At 38.3% G+C, this 20,172-nt stretch overlaps 1 protein-coding gene across 1 annotated transcript in view; it reads right to left on the bottom strand.

Annotated features, from left to right (window-relative positions):
- SIK2 (salt inducible kinase 2) overlaps nucleotides 1-20,172 on the bottom strand; it is a 167,305-nt gene that overhangs the window by 19,141 nt on the left and 127,992 nt on the right. The window contains exons 5-8 of the mRNA XM_044669351.1: nucleotides 8,789-8,913; nucleotides 4,880-5,003; nucleotides 3,190-3,410; nucleotides 1,285-1,437 (exon numbers count right to left, since the gene is read on the bottom strand). Of these exons, the coding sequence (XP_044525286.1) occupies nucleotides 1,285-1,437; nucleotides 3,190-3,410; nucleotides 4,880-5,003; nucleotides 8,789-8,913 (623 nt within the window). The remainder of the gene's footprint in view (nucleotides 1-1,284; nucleotides 1,438-3,189; nucleotides 3,411-4,879; nucleotides 5,004-8,788; nucleotides 8,914-20,172) is intronic.

Genomic DNA, 20,172 nt, shown 5'->3' with positions numbered 1-20,172 from the left:
CAAAACTGCCGCCTCCATTTCTGCCTCCAGTCTGCTAGCCAAGACCCTTCCTGCCAAAAGAGAGACCACTCCCTCCTAACCCAGGAGATTTAAAACCCTCTCTGCGTCGACGTAGACCTCCCCATGCCCCAAAGACCCGGACACGGAAACAGCTGGACCACGGGAAATGTAGTTTTGATACATTTCCCATGTCCATAGAAATATATACACTTCTAGATGGCTTTTCCCAATTTTCACTTTTACAACATCGATGGGATCATGGATCTGAGTGTTTGAATATTCATTTCTTTTAAAATAGTATATAAGGACCAAAGCTAGTTAAAATGTTACATGAAGTGGGCCACATGAGATGCACAAAATAGCCACTGTGCTCTGAGAGACAGCATGGAATGGGGACAAGAATATTAGTCTAGAAGTTTGAAGACTCCTACTAGAAACAATGGTACTTTGGTACTCCCTGAACCTTTGCATTCCTTTTCCCTATAATAGGGATAAATGACCTCCCTGGGTCATAGAGCTATTATGAGGAATAAATGAGGTGATATGTGAGAAATCACCTTGAAAACTCTAAAAAGATACACATATATATTTAAATACGAGTCAATGTGGTAAAATGGAAAGGATTAGATAAGACATTAGAAGATATGTGTCCTAGACTCAGTCTGTCTGTGAAACCTTGGGAAAGTGCCATTTAATTTCTATCTATTACCACATCTGATTCCGTGTGTTTATCTCATAGGGTTATTGTGAGGATTAAAGGGGATAATATATGTAGAAGTGGTTGTAAACTGTAAAAATGCTATACAAATGTAAGGTATTATGATCAGGAGGTAGAGAAATGAAGAACCAAATACCAAGTATAACAAGAGTTCAAATTTACATGGTAATTTAGTGACAAATGCCCTTTCCTTGTTATCCTATAAGGGGGTGGGGCAGGTGAGGGCAGCCCCAAACCCAAAGAGGTTGGCTACTAAGTGACAATTCTGGGAAAGGAATGCAGATTTGACTTCAAGTCCAGTGCTCCACTACTAGGCCATGCTCCTAATTCAGACAATTGTGAACCACCAAAAAAGCCAAAAATTTATAACTCTCTGAAGAGGTTAAAAAAGGGAGGTTTTTGGATTTGTGAAGCCAACCTTTTAGAAAAGGGAAAGGAAGAGAAACTTCTGAGTTAATGACATAAGTGTAAATATTTCTATTTCAACCCTTTTCTTATAAATGAAAAGTGTGTCCAAAATGATTATGTATATGCCAGACAAGACCACCAGCTGGATGAGGAGCTACCTTGGCAACTGTCTGTTCAGCAACAGTGCTGGGCCGACGCTGGCGGGCATCAACTCTCTGCTCCACGGGGAAGCTGCTCCGGTGCGATTTCAGTCTTTCCACCAATAAGTAATAGATAGCAGCAAAGTGGTTATAACTCTTGTTTTGCAAAGACTGAAAAAGAGAAAAAAAAATATCTGAGCCACAATGCCATAACTGGCCAAGTTTCTGTCCCTACACTTTCCTCAAGAACCAGGGAAAACCAATGTACTACTGGAAATGGGGGAAAAAGTCAATTATGCCTCAAATTGAAGTCCAAATATCCAGAGTACAAAAGAGAAAGTCACAACTCCCTAGATTTGACTGGTTCCTTTAATTAATTAATGGTAATTTGCTATTCTTCATAGGAAGGGTATGAAATTGTAGCGAGTTGCAACTTTGCTGACTCAGGCCAGTCAACAATCTAAGCTGGGTAGTATTAATTTTGTAGCCTTAACATAGGCCCAAGCCACTCAACTCTAGACTAGGAATTATGGAATTTGGGGGAAACATTCTGGATTTTATTTGGTTTGAGAACAAAATCTAGGAGCTGGATTAAAGGAATACTCTTTCTGCATTTAGGTAATTTTTCTCTCTTGTTTTTGTAGTCCCACCCTTTTGATACTTTGAAAATAGAATTCGCTCTCAATTTTTTTTACTTCCTGGCTTGTCCACTTTCCGAACCCTAATAGAGCAGAGAGGCTGAATGCCACTTTGGCTTGTGACAGGACAGCATGACTGCTGGGTTGTGCTTTTAGTACAGAGCCAAACAAAGCAAGCCTGTAGGGCCTCCTTCTCCCCCAAGCCACCACTCTGAATACCTTATGGAAATAAGCAAAGAAAGATAACCAGCTAGAACAACCGGCAAAAGAGAAAGCCACCTTATAGTTTTACCCTGAGGCTTCAATGGAGAAAGGCAGGCTGGGGAAGGCCTTCACCTCCAAAATAGCCACAGGTATATTTTTCATCTCTTTGTTTGGATTGCTTGGGCCTGGTTCACTAATTATCTTCAAAAGCCTTCTGAATGTATGTAGCCTATTGAAATGGTATCCTTTGTGGAGGGAACAAAATAACATTAACATTTTATGAATTCTCGGATCTATGATTTCTAAAACTTCCAAATCATGCTAACATATTCTTCTGTTTCACATTCACTTGTCTACCTTATTTTTTCCCTCATTTGTTTCCTTTGACCTTTCCTTGCCTATAGCTCCTTATCCCAGGTCCCACTCAACTTTCAACCATTTTCGATACATTGACATAACTTCATATGACATCTAGAAATTATCTTCCCATGACTTGCCAATTTTCATCTTTTTCTTTTTTGAAAGGTAAAGTACAGGCTCTTTTCTCTAACAACTCTTCTCACTTTTAGTTAAAAGGTACATGGAAAGGGATTGATAGAATGAAGATAATGTAAGTAAACAGATAGTAGGACATGGATATAGCCTGAAGGGAAAACTAAGTAATACTTATTCTGGTGACAGTCCTGATAAAGAAGGGAAGGGAATAAGGATTCACTGCACACCTATTGTGTGCCAGGCTCTGTCATAATCACATCACTACAAGATGTTAGTACCCATTACAGCTCACCTGCAGGTTTCCCCATCTCCCTCAGCCAATCTTCTACAGATCTTGTGCCCAATATACTGACGGTCATCCTTTAGATCTCACTATTCCGAGTATACCAGTGCAGCACTCTGGCTATCAGCTATTCCTTGCTCTCTTTAGAGAGCTGACCTGCTTCCTCTTCCAATTTACTTATTTGCGGACAATGTCTTTTATGTTATTTCTTATGCTATTTATTTGTACTCGCTAGGAATCTATCATATTATGTTTAGAGACGCCAAGCATAATCAAATCAGAAAATAGCTCTGGCTCCTTTACCTCCATGGTTTTCTGTTGATCTATTCCAAGGCTATGCATTAGCCGCAGGACCTGCTCATTATACTCCCCAAGAGATGGCTCATTTTCTTGCTCTTGTGGATAGAGAACAGGTCTTTGTACTGGAACTTCCACCAGCATCCACTTGTGCTCTTTTATTTGGGCTATTGTCAGCCTCTTAGATGGATCTAAGACCAACATTCTTCGGATGAGATGCTCACAATCTAAGGAAAGTAAAAAGTTAAAAAGAAATAGTCAAAACACTTGGTAAATACTACCATCTTTGCCTCATTTGACATATAGGCTCATGTGCAAGTGAATGGTGCTAAATGTATTTTGGAAATATATGGAGAGCTAAAATCAGTAATCATAGTTGAATCTTTCCAATTTTTGTGGTAAATGAGCTTCCTTACCATCAGGAAACAAACCTCTAGTCATGAACTTAGTTTTCCCCTAAAAAAACAAACCAAACGTTACTCTTTTTTTTTTTTTTTTTAGACTCTTACCTTCTGCATTAAATCAATACTGTGTATTGGCTCCAAGGCAGAAGAGCAGTAAGGCCTAGACAATGGGGGGGTTAAGTGACTTACCTAGGGTCACACAGCTAGGAAATGTCTGAGGCCAGATTGGAACCTAGGACCTCCTATCTCTAGGCCTGGTTCTTCACTCAGCTGCCCACCTGCAAGCATTACTCTTAACAGAGGGATTTAACAACTTGTTACCAAGTAGCTTAAGGCTAATTCATGTCTCTTAAGGAGTTTAAATGAGGAAAATAACTAATAAAACAGGGAAAAACTTCTCAACCTTTTTAGAAAAGTAAACACAGAGACCTTTGATGGATTCTACATCTCTCTCAGAGAATGGGCCTCTTTGATGCCCCTCACTGTTAGATATAATTTTGAAAATAGACAAGTTATTTGTGAATAAAAAGCTGAAGCAAGATTAGAGTATCATATAGGCACCATTTAGCAGTTGCATGGATTCTAGGGTGGATTTTATAGTATTTTACATAGACTTCCCTGAACAGACTCTTCACTGAAAGATATGCAATCAATAGTAAACTCAAAAATCAATAGTAAAAATAGTAAAATAGTAAAAAAAAAAATCAATAGTAAGTAGGAAAAACTGCTGGTATGTTTTGTTACGAACAAAATTGAGGTTAGTCATTTTATAAAGTGCCAGGGTTCATAGATGGAAACAGCAAGGATGGCAGTCTAAAATGCAGTCAAAGAAGAGATATAACTTTCTCTTATATAACAATCCAAAAGAGACTGGCAGGGACTAAGAAATTATCAATTCAATTAAATAACTCTGCCAATTATTATTAGTTTCTGACTTCCTGTCAAAGGAAAAAGGAAAATCCATTTTCTATTCAGAATAAAATGGTTGTGAATCTGTGAACATACAGCATGTTTCTTTGTCTAAAAAAAACCGGAGACATTTATAGAATCAGGGTGAATGGGACTGAGGATGACTTGCTAAATTGTTTCTGTTTTCAGTCACAAGTAAAGCTGGAACTCTTTGTCTCACCTACACAGAGGATTTTTTCTTTCTCATTTCCTTGGTTTCTGAAGTGACTCAGTCACTTTTTTTTTGCCACCTACAACTTTTGGAAAACATGCAGCCTTTTATGAAGGTACTTCATTCAGAGCTTAAAATCTGTAAAGCACAATTAGCAAGACAAACAACTTACCTTCTGACATGAAATACGGAATACGGAATCTTCCTTCCAGTACCCTTTGTCTCAGGATAGGGAGAGTTGGTCCATCAAAAGGCAAAGCTCCACAGACAAGGACATAAAGAACTACTCCCATGCTCTAAGATAGAAAATAATAATGCATCCATTGTATTACCTAATATTTCAAATGCACTTGACATTTTCAAGTTTCTTCAGTTGCTATTAGGTTTCACTCACTGAAAAAGGCAATTCATTTTTGAATTTTGCAGAAATGAGAGAATTATAACTCAAAGAAATCTGAAACTCGAGTTTTTTCCCCTACAATCTCAAGAGGTTGGTCATTTAGACAGATGCTGATTTTTAATTACTGCCAATCTGGGGAAGGCTCACACATTGATGCCAGAATCTCTTCCCTGAGCATCTTTTTTCTATGAGCTCTCATAGAGGTCAGTGAACAGAAAAACAAAAACCCAGTATTTACTGCCCAAGTGCTGGGAACTTGGGGGAATGGGCTAAAGGACTGAGTACTATTAATCCACCAATCAATATTTATTAGGCATTGGACTAGGTACTAGGTATATAAATACAATAAATGAAATAAAATCTATTTGTAAGGCATTTAGATCCTACAGGGAGATAGGTTTCTCTATGATGATTATATACACAATAAATTAAAATCAATACAAAATGAAGACACAGAAGGTAGGGAGGGAAAACTTTAGCAACTAGGAGAAATCAGAAAAACTTTGGGGAGAAAGTGGTGCTTGAGTTTCATCTTGAGGGAAGAAAGGAATTCTATAAAATGGAGACAAGGAGGGAATGTGTTCCAAGAAGTTAGTCAATATATACTAAGCATCTTCTATGTGCCAGACATTATGCTAAGGGATGGGAATACAAAAAGAGGCAAAAAGACAAGCAAGCTGGACACAAGATAAATAGGAAGTAAATTAACTGAGGGAAGGCACCAGAATTAAGAGGGATTAAGGAAGAGATAGAATTTTAGTTTGGTCTTAAAGGAAGGTCAGTAATCCGAGTGGAGAAGAGAACATTCTGGGCGTGGGAAAACAGACTGCTCAGAACTGAGAGATATAGTGTCTTGTTTGTGGAATAACAAGGAGACTAGTCCCAACTGAAAAGGTAGGAGGGTGCTGGGTTATAAAGGTCCTTGAATGCCAGAGTGCTTTATATCTGAGAATGGAGGAAATAGGGAGGTATTAGAGTTTATAAAGGGTGTGTATGTGGGTGGGTGGGGGTTGTGTGGTCAGATTGAGCTTTCAGAAAATCATTTTAGTATCTGAATGGAGAATAGATTAGAGTGGGGACAACTTGAGGCAAACAGACCCCAGTCATCAGGCTATTGTTATAGTCCAGGTATGAGGTGATAAAGTCCTGAACTAGAGTGGTGGTAGTCTCAGAAAAGAGAAGGGAAGCATATAGGAGAGATGTTGCAAAGATAAAGGATTTGGCAACAGATTAGATAGAGGGTGAGAAATAGTAAGGAATTCAGTATGACTCCTAGTTTGTAAGCCAGAGAGACTAGGAGAATGGTGTTGCTCTCTAGGGAAAAGGGAAAATAGGAGGGGAAAATGAGTTCCATTTTGGATATATTGAGTTTAAGATGTCTACTGGATATCCAATTTAAGAGGTCTGAAAAGCAGTTGGAGATGCAAGATAAGAGGGCAGCAGAGAGTTTAGGGCAGAGATTGGTGAATTTGAGAAGGTCAGCATAAAGAAAGTAATTAAATCCATGGGAGCTGATGAGATTTTTCAAGTGAAGTGGTATAGAAGAAGAAGAGGAGAGGGCCCAGGACAGAAAGTTGAGGAAGCCATCTTTGGCTAGAGGGTATAATCTGGATGAGAATCCAACAAAAGAGACTGATACTGAATAGTCAGATAAGTAGGAGGAAAACCTAGCAAAAATATCAAGGAACAAAGAGTGATCAACTCTGTCAAAGGCTATGGAGAGATCAAGAATGATGAGTAAGAAAAGGCCACTGGATTTGGCAACTAAGAGATCATTAGTAACTTCAGAGAGAGTAGTTTCAGTGGCACATTAGTGAGAAGTTGTATTATTTTAAAAAGACAGTGAGAAGAGAAGGTGGAGTCATCTACCGTAGTTACTTTTGAGAAGTTTAGCTAGAAAGCATAGAACAGAGATAGGGCAATAGTTAGGGATGGAAGAATCAAGTGAGAATTTTTTCAGTATAGGAAGACATGGGCATGTTTGTAGGCAGTAGGAAACGAACCAGGAGACAGGGAGAAACTGGAAATAAATAATGGGTAGGGGATGTCAGAGGAGACGATCTGTTGGAAGAGGCAGGATGGAAAGGGATTGCTTGAACAAGTAGAGGAGATAGCCTTGTTAAGAAATAACAAGTAGAAGAGATAGCCTTGTTAAGAAATAAGATCCATCTAAATGAGTGAGAAAGAGATGAAGGAGTAAAGAGTGGAAGAAAGCATCTGAGTGATAAGAAAGAAAGGAGAAGAGGAAGTTCATGATTAATGGCTCCATTTTTTTCTTAAAAATGAGGTGAAGTTCATAGCTGAGGATGATGATGGTGAACTATGGGATCTCTGAGGAGAAATGAAAAGATTTGGAAGAGCTGTTGTACAGAGTGGGAGAATAAGTGAATAAGGGAGGTACAGTAAAATTCCTTAGTAGCAGTGAGGGCCCAGAGAAGATTGTTTAATTTGTAGTAGATCTAGTCAGAAAGGATGTGTGATTTTTTTAAGCTTCAATTCAGTAGCACATGTGTAGAAACTAAGATGGCACATGGTGGGAGGGATCTAGGGCTGAGGCTTCGCTAGGTGTAATTGGTGATAGGCTAAAGGGGCTGGAGATTCAAGAGAAGAAGATAGTGTAGAGTAGAACTGATTCACAAAGGAGTCAAGATGGGGAGAAGAAGAGAGATTGGCTAGTGCAGGACAGATGGCTCAGGAGAGAATTGAGGGGTCAAGGGATTGGCAGTCATGCTGTAGGTAAAGAGGGTTTTATAAGAGAGGGCGGAGGGAGGTCCAGAAATAGGAGATGGAGTATTGTATATGAGGAACTGAGAAAAGGACCGTTTTTCCAGGTTGTAAAGGGAGAGGGACTGGGTCTGGAAAGAGATTGGTGTTAGATTGTGAATTTTATTGTGATTTTAAAATTTATTGTGATTTTAAAAGCTGAACAAAAGGAGCTTATATTTGATCCTAGAGCCAAAAGGAAGCCATTGGGGTTGAATAGGTAAGGAAGGTGATATAATCAGATCTGTACTTAAGAAAAATCACTTTGGCAGAAGTCTGATAGATAGATTGGACTGAGGAAAGCCAAGGCAGTGAGGTCAGTTAGGAGACTGGGGGGAATAACCTTGGTGATAGATAATGAAGACCTGAACCTAAGTGGCTGCTGGGGCACTAGAATGATGCAAGAAATGTGAAGACAGAAAGTATGCATCTTGTATGTAACTACTGATTGACGTCTGCCTCATCAGAATGCAAAATCCTTAATGGCAGGGACTGTTTTTGCTTTACTCTCTATCTTCAGCACTTAGTACAGTTCGTGGAACATAGAAAGCCCTTTTTCATTTGCATTTGTGGTGAGGTATAGTAGGCAGTTAGGGATAATGATGAGGTTATGACTCTTGGGAGACTAGGCTTATATTAGTATCTTCAAGAGAAATAGAGAAGTTTGGAGAAAGATGAATTCTGTTTGGGCCATGTTAAGTTTGAAATGTGCAATAGTAATTGGTGATGGCAGATTCAAGTTTGGGAGAAAGTCTGAGGTTGCATATATAAATATGGGAGTCATCTCCACAGGAATGCTAATAAGCCCATAGAAGCAGATGAGGACATCAGGAGAGAATGTAGAAAGAAGAGCACACAGAGAAGAGGGCATAAGGGAATACCTAAAAGATATATTTAATATAGAAAGAAAAAAAATACCCAAATATCCAGTTGTGGTCCTTCATACTGTTGTCCTTCAAAGACTTCTGGGGCTGCATAAGGAGGGCTGCCACACCATGTAGCCAGCGGTTCACCACTCTTAAAGAAGTTTCCAAAACCAAAATCTGTTGAGATGGAAATATATGTTACTTTCATCTAAAGCTGAGAAACTATACTGAATAATGGCCAGAAGGTCTGTTTCAGCCAATATCAACAAAGGACCTTCTCTAAAGGAAAACCAGAGACAGAAGAACACTTTTCAAGTCATTTTCCCTCATTAAAATTAAAAGAATAATCTGCTGTGTGGCTTATCCTTTTGATTTTCATTGGAGGATCAATAAGATAAGACACTGAATAATTAAGAAAAAAAAATATAAGCTCCACAGAAAGAGTAAGAACTAATAACTGACACTGATGTAATGTTTTAAAGTTGGCCAAATGTCCCATCAATCATCCCAAGGATGACCTGTGAAGCAGTTGTTCTTCCCATCTGCCAGAGAAACAAACACTGAGGTTCAGAGAGAATAAGCAATTTGCTCACAGTCACATATTTACTAAATATCAGAGGCAGAATTTGAACCCCTGGGATATTTCTCACTCTAAGTCTAGCATTTTCTCCACTATCCCATGCTAAAACATGTCCACTCACTCATAAGTCATTTTAAGCTAAAGTAATGAATGTTTTCCTACAGACAGAGCTGCAGGTTGTTAAAGTTTCACCTAACTCTTCCTGACAGTTCAGTAGAGAATTTCTTAGCTATTCTCTACTACATAACAGTAGTCTCAATGCTAGTTTGCAGACATTTACAAGGCATGAGGTTGTTATGGTCATCAGCAGACATTATCAGTACCATGTAGTTAATCAGATTTGAAATATAATCATATTACACAAGAACAATTTTGTTTTAGTGTCAAGAGGTCTATTATGGAATTAAATTAAATTGATGGAACTACACTAAGAAACCATGACATAATCCAAGATGAATTTTAAAAGGTTATATAAAAGTAAAAATAATCTGTTCTTATAATGAGTTATTAAAAACAAATGTTATTTTAATTTCTTCCTGAAGGATAGACTTTCCTTGTTCCCTCTTATAGACCATTACAACAAAGCAGAATGGTTAGTTCCCTGGTAACATGTACATTTTTTTCCTGGTGAAATTAATTTTAATACTTTTTCTAAACTACTTTCATGTTATATGAACAAGATTTTTTCTTTTTTTCTTTCCAGTACCAGAAAGTCAGATGATTTAACATCCATAACTATTCTAAACAGCAATGCCAATGATGAATGGATATACCAAATTTACCATTGCCTTTGTCTTTAATAGCATTTACTATATACCAAGGACCAAGATCTCACCTTGAGGCTACCTAAAAGCAAACAGCATTACTGGCAAGAGGACAAATAACTCAGGCTTCCATTGCACCAAAAAAAGGTCACCCACTAAAGTAGATTCAGTTTGACCTGACAGTTCTGATGCATGGAAAAGGTTACCATTCTATTATGTTCAGATGCCTTCAATACACAAGAATGTGGAAGTCAGCTTCCAAGTCTAATTTGTTCTTAGTACTGTTGCTAGCATCTGATGTCAATGTTGGAATGTATTCCTCATATGCTTCATTACAGATTCAAAATTGCCTTTATATAGGTTCTACTGTAAATGCTCAAGGAAAGTTTTAAAATTTTTTCTCAATAATGGTTAATTTTGACTAGAGTATAAGCATTCAATTAGTCTGTCATGCAATGAATAAATGGACTCTTCAACAGAAAGACAAGCCTAACCAGTTTTCTTGATTAAGGAATCTAATGTTATTGATTAGAACATGGAAGGCCAACTTAATTGATAAATCTATAGTTTAAATTAGAATCCTAAACCTGTTAACAAAGCATATATACAAGGAAGAAGGTTTATTCCTCAATATAAGCTTCATTAGGACAACTTCCTGACCCCAGATACACAATCAACTGTTGTCTCTACCTACAAATCACTCCCATTTAACCCTGTTCTCTCTACTCATATGGTTTTTGCCCTAGTTCAAGCTAGTATTAATTCCCACTTGGATGACTGAATAACCTTCTAGTTTTCTCCCTTCCTCATGTCTTAACTACTTTTAAACCATTTTCCATCCCTTTTAAAGTGCCATTCCAAGTGGTAAAATAGATATTGATGTCTATTTTACAATGTACATAATTATTAGTAAAGAAATATATGTGTACAATTTAAAAATACATAAATATGTACATATTGAAGGGTACATGCTCAAAAATGATTTACTGAGAGGAGTAAGTGGTTAAGGAGTTTAGAGACCACTGCTTTATTGGATACCAGCCTAGGCAAGCCCTGATATTTTGATTATTAGATTTGCTACCCAAGAATCTTCCAGAGACTGGTATATCTGCACTGAATTAAAAAACACTTAAAGATGTTTAGCACTGGTTAAGTCCTCCAATTAATTCATTATCACCTATTGTTACCTTCACAAGATCAAGTCTCTGATTAAAAAAGACAGATAGAGAAACAGGAAATGGGAAAAAAGGAAGAGAGAAGAGATAACCAAAAAATATATAGAGAGAGACCACTCATGGTTGGTCCTGGGCAGTTAGATGCATGTCAGTCACTGAGAAGGGCAGCAAAATAATAGGAGAAATTAAAAAAAATTATTGTACAAGTTTATCTAGCCAGTTCAATATATGGATTTCCAAAGTTGTTAGAAAAGCCTTATCTATACCACTCTTCTTAAGCCTGCCTATATGACTGACCACTGATTCTAGTCATTCTACAATCCAAGTTACAAAGATTAATAGCTAAATAAAGTCTAACTTACTGCTGTGTGTGTGTGTGTGTGTGTGTGTGTGTGAGAGAGAGAGAGAGAGAGAGAGAGAGAGATGGACGACACACTTCATTTAAGGGATCAGGAATAAGATGTCCAAAGTAGTTTAAAAAGAACAATGTTAATTTCACTCAAATGCTAAGAAAGCAAAACAAATAAAACCTGGAATGTGCGTACTTATGGTGCAGATACTACTAGCACTTGAGTGGTGAATCACTTTAAAGGAAAGTGCTGTGAGGAGAATGAGTCAGGACCTTTCCAAGTTGGCTCTCACTTCACAGTCCAATCACAAGATGAGTTCTTACTCATTAAGTTGAGGATTCTAGCCAAGCATACTTGAAAAGCTCTTCAAAGGGACTAAACCATTGGCTTTATTGCCTGAAAGCCAAGGTTAATCAGTTAAACTTCCTGTATAAGTACATAGCACAATGAAGATTTTATTTTTAACATTCCCTCCCCCACCAAGAGGAAAAGAGAAAATGCCTATTCAAAGGCATAAATTCTGCCATGTCCAGTAGTCACTTTATATTCTACTGCTTCTGACAATGGGGAGGTGCTTGCCACTCTGAGAGACACACCTTGACTCCAGTGATTGACTCTGAATAAAGACCATATAATGAAGGCTCCTCTAAGAATGGGAGATTGGTTCTTCTATGTTACTATGTTCTCATAAGAATACCTCATAGGCAAAAGAAGTAAAGGAACAGTGAGGAAAGAACCTCCAACAACCTAGTTTTAGTCTGGACATTTCACAGGGAAGGCACAGCTCAAAGCCAGTTCTTTTGATGAGGGCTCTAATATCCCGCCATGGCCCACACCCTTGGGTTTCTTTCAGTAAATGAGAATAAAAAGGGAGATTCAAATGCATAGGGAAGAAGATCTGTTTCACTGCATGGAAAGTCCCATTACTGTTTTTCTTTGTGGGGGGGCCTTCTGTAACATACCTATTCCCTAAGATAGATATGATGGGGCATTTTCCTACTAATGAGAGGATTCTGTAAACACCAATGGGTAAGAATAACTAAGGAAATAACTTTCATTTTTCTAATAGGAAACTAAATTTGTTTCACTTATGGCTGATACTTTATTCCTAAAGGTAGGTGGTAAAGCAAGTATAAAAGGAAGTAAAGCCAGATCATAAAATAGCCATGAAGGCTGTATTTATTACCAGTCAGTTATTTAGAATGCACTTTTGATTATCCTTCTAAAAAGGTATACATAATACAAATAAAACACTGGAAAGTCCCTCAAAATAGTACTTAATTATTAGAAAGTAATCAGAAACACATATAGTCAGATTCACTCAGGTATTTACCATTTCTTTGGCAGATGCCAGGCACTGTGCAAAATCCTGGGGATACAAAAAGAGAAAAAAGACAGTCCCTGTACACAAGAAGCTCATGATCTAACAGGGAAGGCCACGTATAAACAAAAATGTACAAAGAAGCTTTATAGAAGAGAATCATGAAATAATGAACAAAGGGAAGATGCAGGAATTAAGAGGTGTTAGGAAAACCTTTCTATAGAAGATATTTTAAATGGAACTTGAGGGAAGTTAGTAGGCAGCCATGAGGAAGAGAGGATTACAACTCTAGGAAACAGCCAGAGAAAGTACTCAAAGCCAAGAGATGGAGTGCCTTGTTCTAGAAACACCTAGAAGGCCAGGGTCACTGGATCACTGTCAGGGAGTAAGGTATAAGAAATCTGGAAAGGAAAGAGGGGGCTAGGTTCTGATGGGCTTTGTATGTGATCCCAGAGGGGATAGAAAGCCATTGGAGGGAGGTGTGTGTGTGTGTGTGTGTGTGTGTGTGTGTGTGTGTGTGTGACACAGAGAGAGACAGAGAAAGGGACACAGAGAGAGAGAGAGAAAGGGAGAGGGAGAGAGGTTCAGACTTGAGACTTTTGGACAACTACTTTGGTGACTGAATGGGGGATAGGTTGGAATGGGAAAGACTTGAGAGAGGCAGGTGCACCAGTAGGTTGTTGCAATAACTCAGGTGTGAAGTCCTGCACTAGAGTGGTGCTAGTGTCAGAGAAGAAAAGGGGGCTTATTTGAGAAATATTACAAAAGTGAAATTCGATATGGGGGTGGGGCGAGATGAACTGATGAAGAGTCTAGGGCAATATCTGGGTTAAGAGTCTGAGGGACTGAAATGACAATATTGCTCTTATATGTGAAGATAAGATGTGGGAAATATGGCATAAATAGACAAGATTTGGTAACCGATTAGATTGAGGGTTAAGGAAGGGAAAAGTCAGAAGTAGAACACCAAAATTGGGTATCTGGAAGGCTGGAGAGTAATGGGGTCATCTGGAAGATGGATGTGGTATTTTTTTGGGGGGGAAATAATATAGTATTTGTGATTCAGAACACAACTAATCCATGTCTGTTCATCCTTCATTCACATGACTTACTGTTCATCCTTCATTCGCATGACTTACTGTACTACCTAAAACAAAAAGAGGTAGGGCCTACCCCTTAGCATAGAACCTGCAATCAGTCTGCCAGTTATAGGGTGATCTGGGGGCAAAAAGGGTCAAAGTAGAATTTTCCATATACCTCCTTGCTGCTTTGGGTAGTTGCCATTTTAGATTATAAATGCTCTAAGGGTTCAACACTTGGCTTAGAATGGGAAAAGATGGAAGGCTGTATAGCAGAAGCAAAGACTGAAGTGTTGGGAGAGGATGCCCACGACAACAAAAACAGTCAGCAAGCCAGCATTAGCATAGCCCTTTACATATATTATTTCACTTGTACCTCACAACAATTCAATGAGGTAGGTGCTATTATTATACCCTTTTCACAGATAAGAAAACAAGCTGAGAAAGGTCAAGTGATTAGTCCATAGTTATTCAATCATTAGAGCATTAGGCAGAATATTTGAATTTAGATCTTTTAGATACCAAGTCCAACACAATCTATTCACTGTGTCATCCAGCTTGAGGCTATGCTGGAGGAAATCCACAGGAATCTACCTAAGTGAAGAAGGGATATATGACCGGTTGTCCCACCCTGGAAAATGAATCCATCTCTTTGGAGACCAGTGATCTTAACAATTTTATTAAACAGATAAGGCAACTTATTCTGAGGAAAGAGTTCTTTTAAATCTTTTTTTTTTTTAAACAAACATTAAGTGATTTCTATGTCCCCAGCAAGTTGCTAAAGTGCTTTACAAATATTAGTTCATTTGATTTTCCTCACAACCATGGGAGGTTGGTGCTATTATCTTCATTTTACAGTTGAGTAAATGGAGGCAGACTGAGGTTAACTAACTTGCCCTTAATAAGGGTCTAAGTCCAAACTAGAACTCAGGTTTTCTTGATTCTATGCCCAGCACTCTATCCACTGCACTTCTCAGATAAACTATAATACATCCCTCAATTAATCTTCCTGTCCTATCTATGTCACAAAATTTATTCCTGGAATTTGCAATTCACTTTGAGCTAATTTTTATTTACACATTACTGGCTTAGCAATGGTACTTTGATGGTGCTTTGGTAGCCATGAAGTAACTTCTCTCTGTAATAGTTTGCCATCTCTGTGGAAGTAATTAGATTTGAACTTGTCCTCAACATATATCCTGGATTTGTCAGAACAATTAAGATTTTCAACTTGACAGGAGGAAAAAAAAACACCAAAAAACCCAAAGTAAAAAAGATCAAACTCTCTTTAGGGCTGTTATAGCTATCCAAGTCTCAACCTCAGAAAACTTTCATATGAAATCAGCCCAGCCAAGTCTATGTACTGCTGAATGAAGACAGAGAAAATCATGCAACCATTCTGACTCTCCACACCACAAATCTATGTTATACAATTTCATATGGGCCCTTGTTAGGGCCTGCTGCTAGGAAAACCTCCTTTATCAATTCAAATTCCACTCTTCTAAGTGGCTCTTCCAAACTTTTTCATCCTTCCTCGAACTTCCTATGGCTCCCCCTACCCCCACCTTCTCACCTAAGAATCTTGCTTCATTTTTTACAGAAAAAAATTGAGGATATTCACCATGAGTTCCCCCTTCTTTCCTCTTCCTCATTTTCTATCACTCAGTTGCCTTCTGACACTTCTTCCTACTTCACCTCTGTCTCACATGATCAAATGGTCTTACTTCTTACCAAGTAAGTATTCCTCTGCTTGTTCAAATGATTTCATTTCATCCTACCTTCTCCAACAGACTGCTCTGTACACCTGCCTACCCCCTTCCATCAGTCATTCCTCCTTTTCCCCTTATTTTAATCTCTCCCTTTCTGCTGGCTCATTTCTTATTTACAATGTCTTGTTCATCCTAAAAAACAAAAACAAGCCTTTATCTGTCCATCACTGCTAACTGTTGTCCTATATCTCTTCTGATCTTTGTAGTTAAACTCCTAGAAAAAGTCATCTACATTAGATGCTTTCATTTCTCTTCTTTTACTCTCTTCTTAACCCCTTACAACCTGGCTTCTGACTTCATCATTCTGCTTAAACTGTTCTGTCTGGAATTTCTAAGGATATTTTAGTTGCCAAGTCCAATGGCTTTTTCTCAATCATTCTCATAAACTTCTCTGAATCCTTGACACTGTTGGTCTCTCTCCTCTTTGATATATTTTTTTTTTTTTTGCGGATTTCTGGGATACCATTTTTCTCTTGGTTCTCTTCCTAAGTATCTGATTGGAACTGTCAACTGCTCTCAGTCTCCTTTGCTGGATCCTTATTCAGATCAAGACCTCTAACCACAAGTATTCCTCAGTTCTGTCTGGGTTGTGTTCTATTCTCCCTCTATACCACTTTATTTGGTGTTCTCTTCAGCATCCATGGATTTAATATTATCTCTATGCTAATGATTCTCAAATCTACCTATCCTGCTTGAATTGGATATCTAGTAGACACTTTAAATTCTGAATGCCCAAAATGGAATTTATCATCTTTCCCTTTAAACCTTCCTCTTCTCCTATCTACCATATTACTGTAGAGGGCGACCCCATTCTTCTAGTCTTTCAATGTAGAAGTAATCCTGAACTCCTCACTAACTCTCATCCTGCATAACCAATCTGTTGCCAATTTCCCTTTCGCAATATCTCTTGAATATGCCTCCTTCTCTCCCCTGACATGCTCCTAAGGGCAGGCACTCATTATCTCACACCTAGACTACTGCAATAACCTGCTGCTAGGTCTGTCTGCCTCAAGTCTCTTCCCTTCTTCTACTCATTCACTAAAGTGAGATGTATATATAAATAAAACTAAAGTGATATTCTTAAAGTGCATGTTTAACCATATCATCCTCCTATTCAATAAATTCCAGTGGCTCCCTACTGACCCAATAGATCAATGATTTCATGAGACAGCAAGAAATATTAGAACAACATCAGAAGGTTGAAAAGGAGAAAAAATATTATATCTCATGGAAAACAGGTCAAGGAGAGAGAATTTAAGAATCACTGGATTTTCTAAAAACCATAATTTTAAAAAGCTGGGTTATGATATTTCAAGAAGTTATAAATGATAATTGTTGAGACTGATTAAGATTCATAGGGAAAAGTAAAGATGGAAAGAATGAAGTGATCATTTCCTAAGAGAAAAAGTTCCAGGAAATGTCAGACCCAATTTCCATCCCCACATCAAAGAAAAAGTTCTATAAACATCCAGAAAGAACCAAGGAACTATAACCAAGATCATACAAAAACTGGTAGATAATATTAATAAGCAGAAACTTTGGAATATGTAGGATTTTAATTTAGCAGAGACTTTGGAATATGTAGGATTTTAAATTAATGTGCAATATTTGAAACATTATATTTTTAAAGTTTTTTATCTGACAAAATAGAAACACATGACTAAGTTTTCTACCTGATCAAAATGCCCACTCTGCCAAAGCTGTGACAGGAAGGAAAGAGCACTAGACATGGAACTCCATCCAATTTATGTCCTATTTACATCAGCACATAATGACAGGAAGGGAGTGGGGTTCTGGGAATTGTATCTTTTACTGGGGATCCTAGTTTTTAGGGTAACAGATTCAAATTACATAATCCCCCTAAGATCCTTTGGAAGACTAGTTTCCCCAATGGATCTTGTAAACATAACCAACTTATAAATTTTTACAATAATTTGGGGATAAAAGGGAAAGAGAACAAAACCAATGATTGCTAGGCATATTGAAAAAAAAAAGCCAATTAGGGGGCAGTGCCCTTTGACAAAAGAGTATACATACAAAATAAATGTGTTACAACCCCCCACAGTTCAGTTTCACTACAACCCAAAGTTCATTCTGGATCTTTCAGTGCAGTGTGTGATTTTTGCAGGCATCTCCATGGCACCTTCTCCAAGTAGTTCACTTCCTGGATTCTGGGAGGTAGCAAGTTTCTTAACTTGACAATTATACAATCTCCTTTGAGGAGGGTGTTGACAAATACAGATCAACTCAGGTAGTACCTGAGGCTCATGGCTTTCAGTCTTGGCTGAAATGCTCCCTCTTGGGGGCCATTTAGGGGTACCATGCCCTTAGGAAAATTTTATAAGACTATAATCCATCATGGGGTAATCAAACCCTTGAGTTTGTTTCCTCCTTTGGCATGGGACTGTAACAGCTCTAAAGGCAGGTCTTTTATATGTCCTATCCATTGTACTGTGGAGGTGAGGACTACAAATTGCTCCCTCCTTTGGCATGAGATTATAGCAGCTCTAAAAGGCATGTCTTAGGGGGCAGCTGGGTAGCTCAGGGGATTGAGAGCCAGGCCTAGAGATAGGAGGTCCTGGGTTCAAATCTAGCCTCAGATACTTCCCAGCTATGTGACCCTGGGCAAGTCACTTAATCCCCATTGTTTAGCCCTTACTACTCTTCTGCCTTGGAGCCAATACACAGTATTGACTCCAAGATGGAAGGTAAGGGGTTTTAGTTTAAAAAAAAAAAAAAAAGGCATGTCTTTCACATATCTCATCCATTTTAATGTGGAGGTGAGGAATAGTGCTATAGCATTTCACTTCAGCTACTAAATGGACCCTTACCTCTTGTTACAAACAACTCAAAGGCTCTTTTATAATGGTATCTTCTCCAGTCCATATGGGGAGGTACAAATAAAGAGTATGTATACAGTGCACATAGCTAATTATTAAAACACAGTAACTTAAAGTGACATAGTATAACAGAATTTAACAAACAAAATAAAATCTTAAAATGAGCAATCAGCAAATACAGTATATGTGACAGGATACAGGCACTGAATACAATAGTCCTTTTTTCCAATTCCAATATAGGGACTTCCATAAAACAATGGAGTCTGGAAAGCTTAAAAATCCACCTCCAGACTCTTTAAGTTTCCTTCCCCTCCCCAGGATCATTATCCATTTAAGTTCTTTTGTCACACTTCTGGGATCTCCCATAGTGAGGGAGAATTCCATGCTGAACACAGTGTGGAGGAATCCCATATTGGATGTATTGTAGAGACTGGGCAGGCCAGAATGGCAAGGGGGTGTAGGGAGATGAATCTCAGGCAAACTAATTGTAAGAATCAGCGCACCCAGGAATGGTAGGAAGAAAAAATAGTCTAAAACTGGAAGCTGCTTGAAATAGGCAATGCACTTTCATAGAGCGGGTCATGCTTGCAATTCTACTTCCTGTTTGGAAGAATAACTTTCCTTCCCCTTCCCCCTAGGGGTAAAACACCAGGAAGCAGCTTGCTTCCCCTGCCCCATGGGCAGGGAGTTAAGAGGGATTGCCTAAGGGAAACACACCTGGGCTTCCAAGGTAAGCAGCAAGCAAGCAAGCACTCAGCTGTTGGCAATATAAGGGAAAGATTTATACTTTCCAAGCCTCTGGAGAGTGGCTCCAAGCAGCAGCAGCAGCAGCAGCAGGAAGAGCAGGAGGAGGCAACTAGGACCACCCAGGGAGTTTGTAGCAGGAGGCAGGATTGCCAGCAATAGACAGCTGCTCTGAAGAGAGGGCTGGATATGAAAAGCCCTGGCAGGAGAACCATGGTTTCTTTTCAAACTAATATAGTCAGAGAGAACTACGGGTTTCTGAACCCCACTTCTGGTCACCATAAATGTAAGAGTTAAATTAATGTTGAATACTTTAAGTATTATTTTTTATAAAGTTTATTATCTGACAAAATAGAACCAGGTGACTAAATTTTCTACCTGCTCAAAATGCCCACTCCACCAAAGCTGCAACAGGAAGGAAAGAGTGCTAGACACAGAATTCTACCCAATTTATGTCCTGTCTATGTCAGCACATAACAATAGGAAGTGAGTGGGGTTCTGGGAATCGTAGTTTTTGCTGGGGACTATAGTTTTTTGGGTGACAGATTCAAATTACACAAATGCAATATTCCAAAAAGCAAAAGAAGTAAGCTTACAACCAGGAATAACATTATTTAAAAGAGTATAATCCTACAGGGGACAAAGGATGGATCTTTTTATTTAAAGGGATTTCCTTTAAAGTCTTTCTGTGAAAAAAGTAGCTGCTGAATAGTTCTCATGTGGCTTATATGCATAGATTATTTATATTCTGTAATAATTATATGAAAATTCTTATTTGTAAGATACAAAATCTAAAAGTTTAAATTAAAAAGTA

The sequence above is a fragment of the Gracilinanus agilis genome, chromosome 3 (assembly GCF_016433145.1).
Source record: "Gracilinanus agilis isolate LMUSP501 chromosome 3, AgileGrace, whole genome shotgun sequence".
NCBI lineage: Eukaryota > Metazoa > Chordata > Mammalia > Didelphimorphia > Didelphidae > Gracilinanus > Gracilinanus agilis.
The sequence above is the reverse complement of the archived record's forward strand: the minus strand, read 5'-3'. Positions and strand labels throughout refer to the sequence as shown.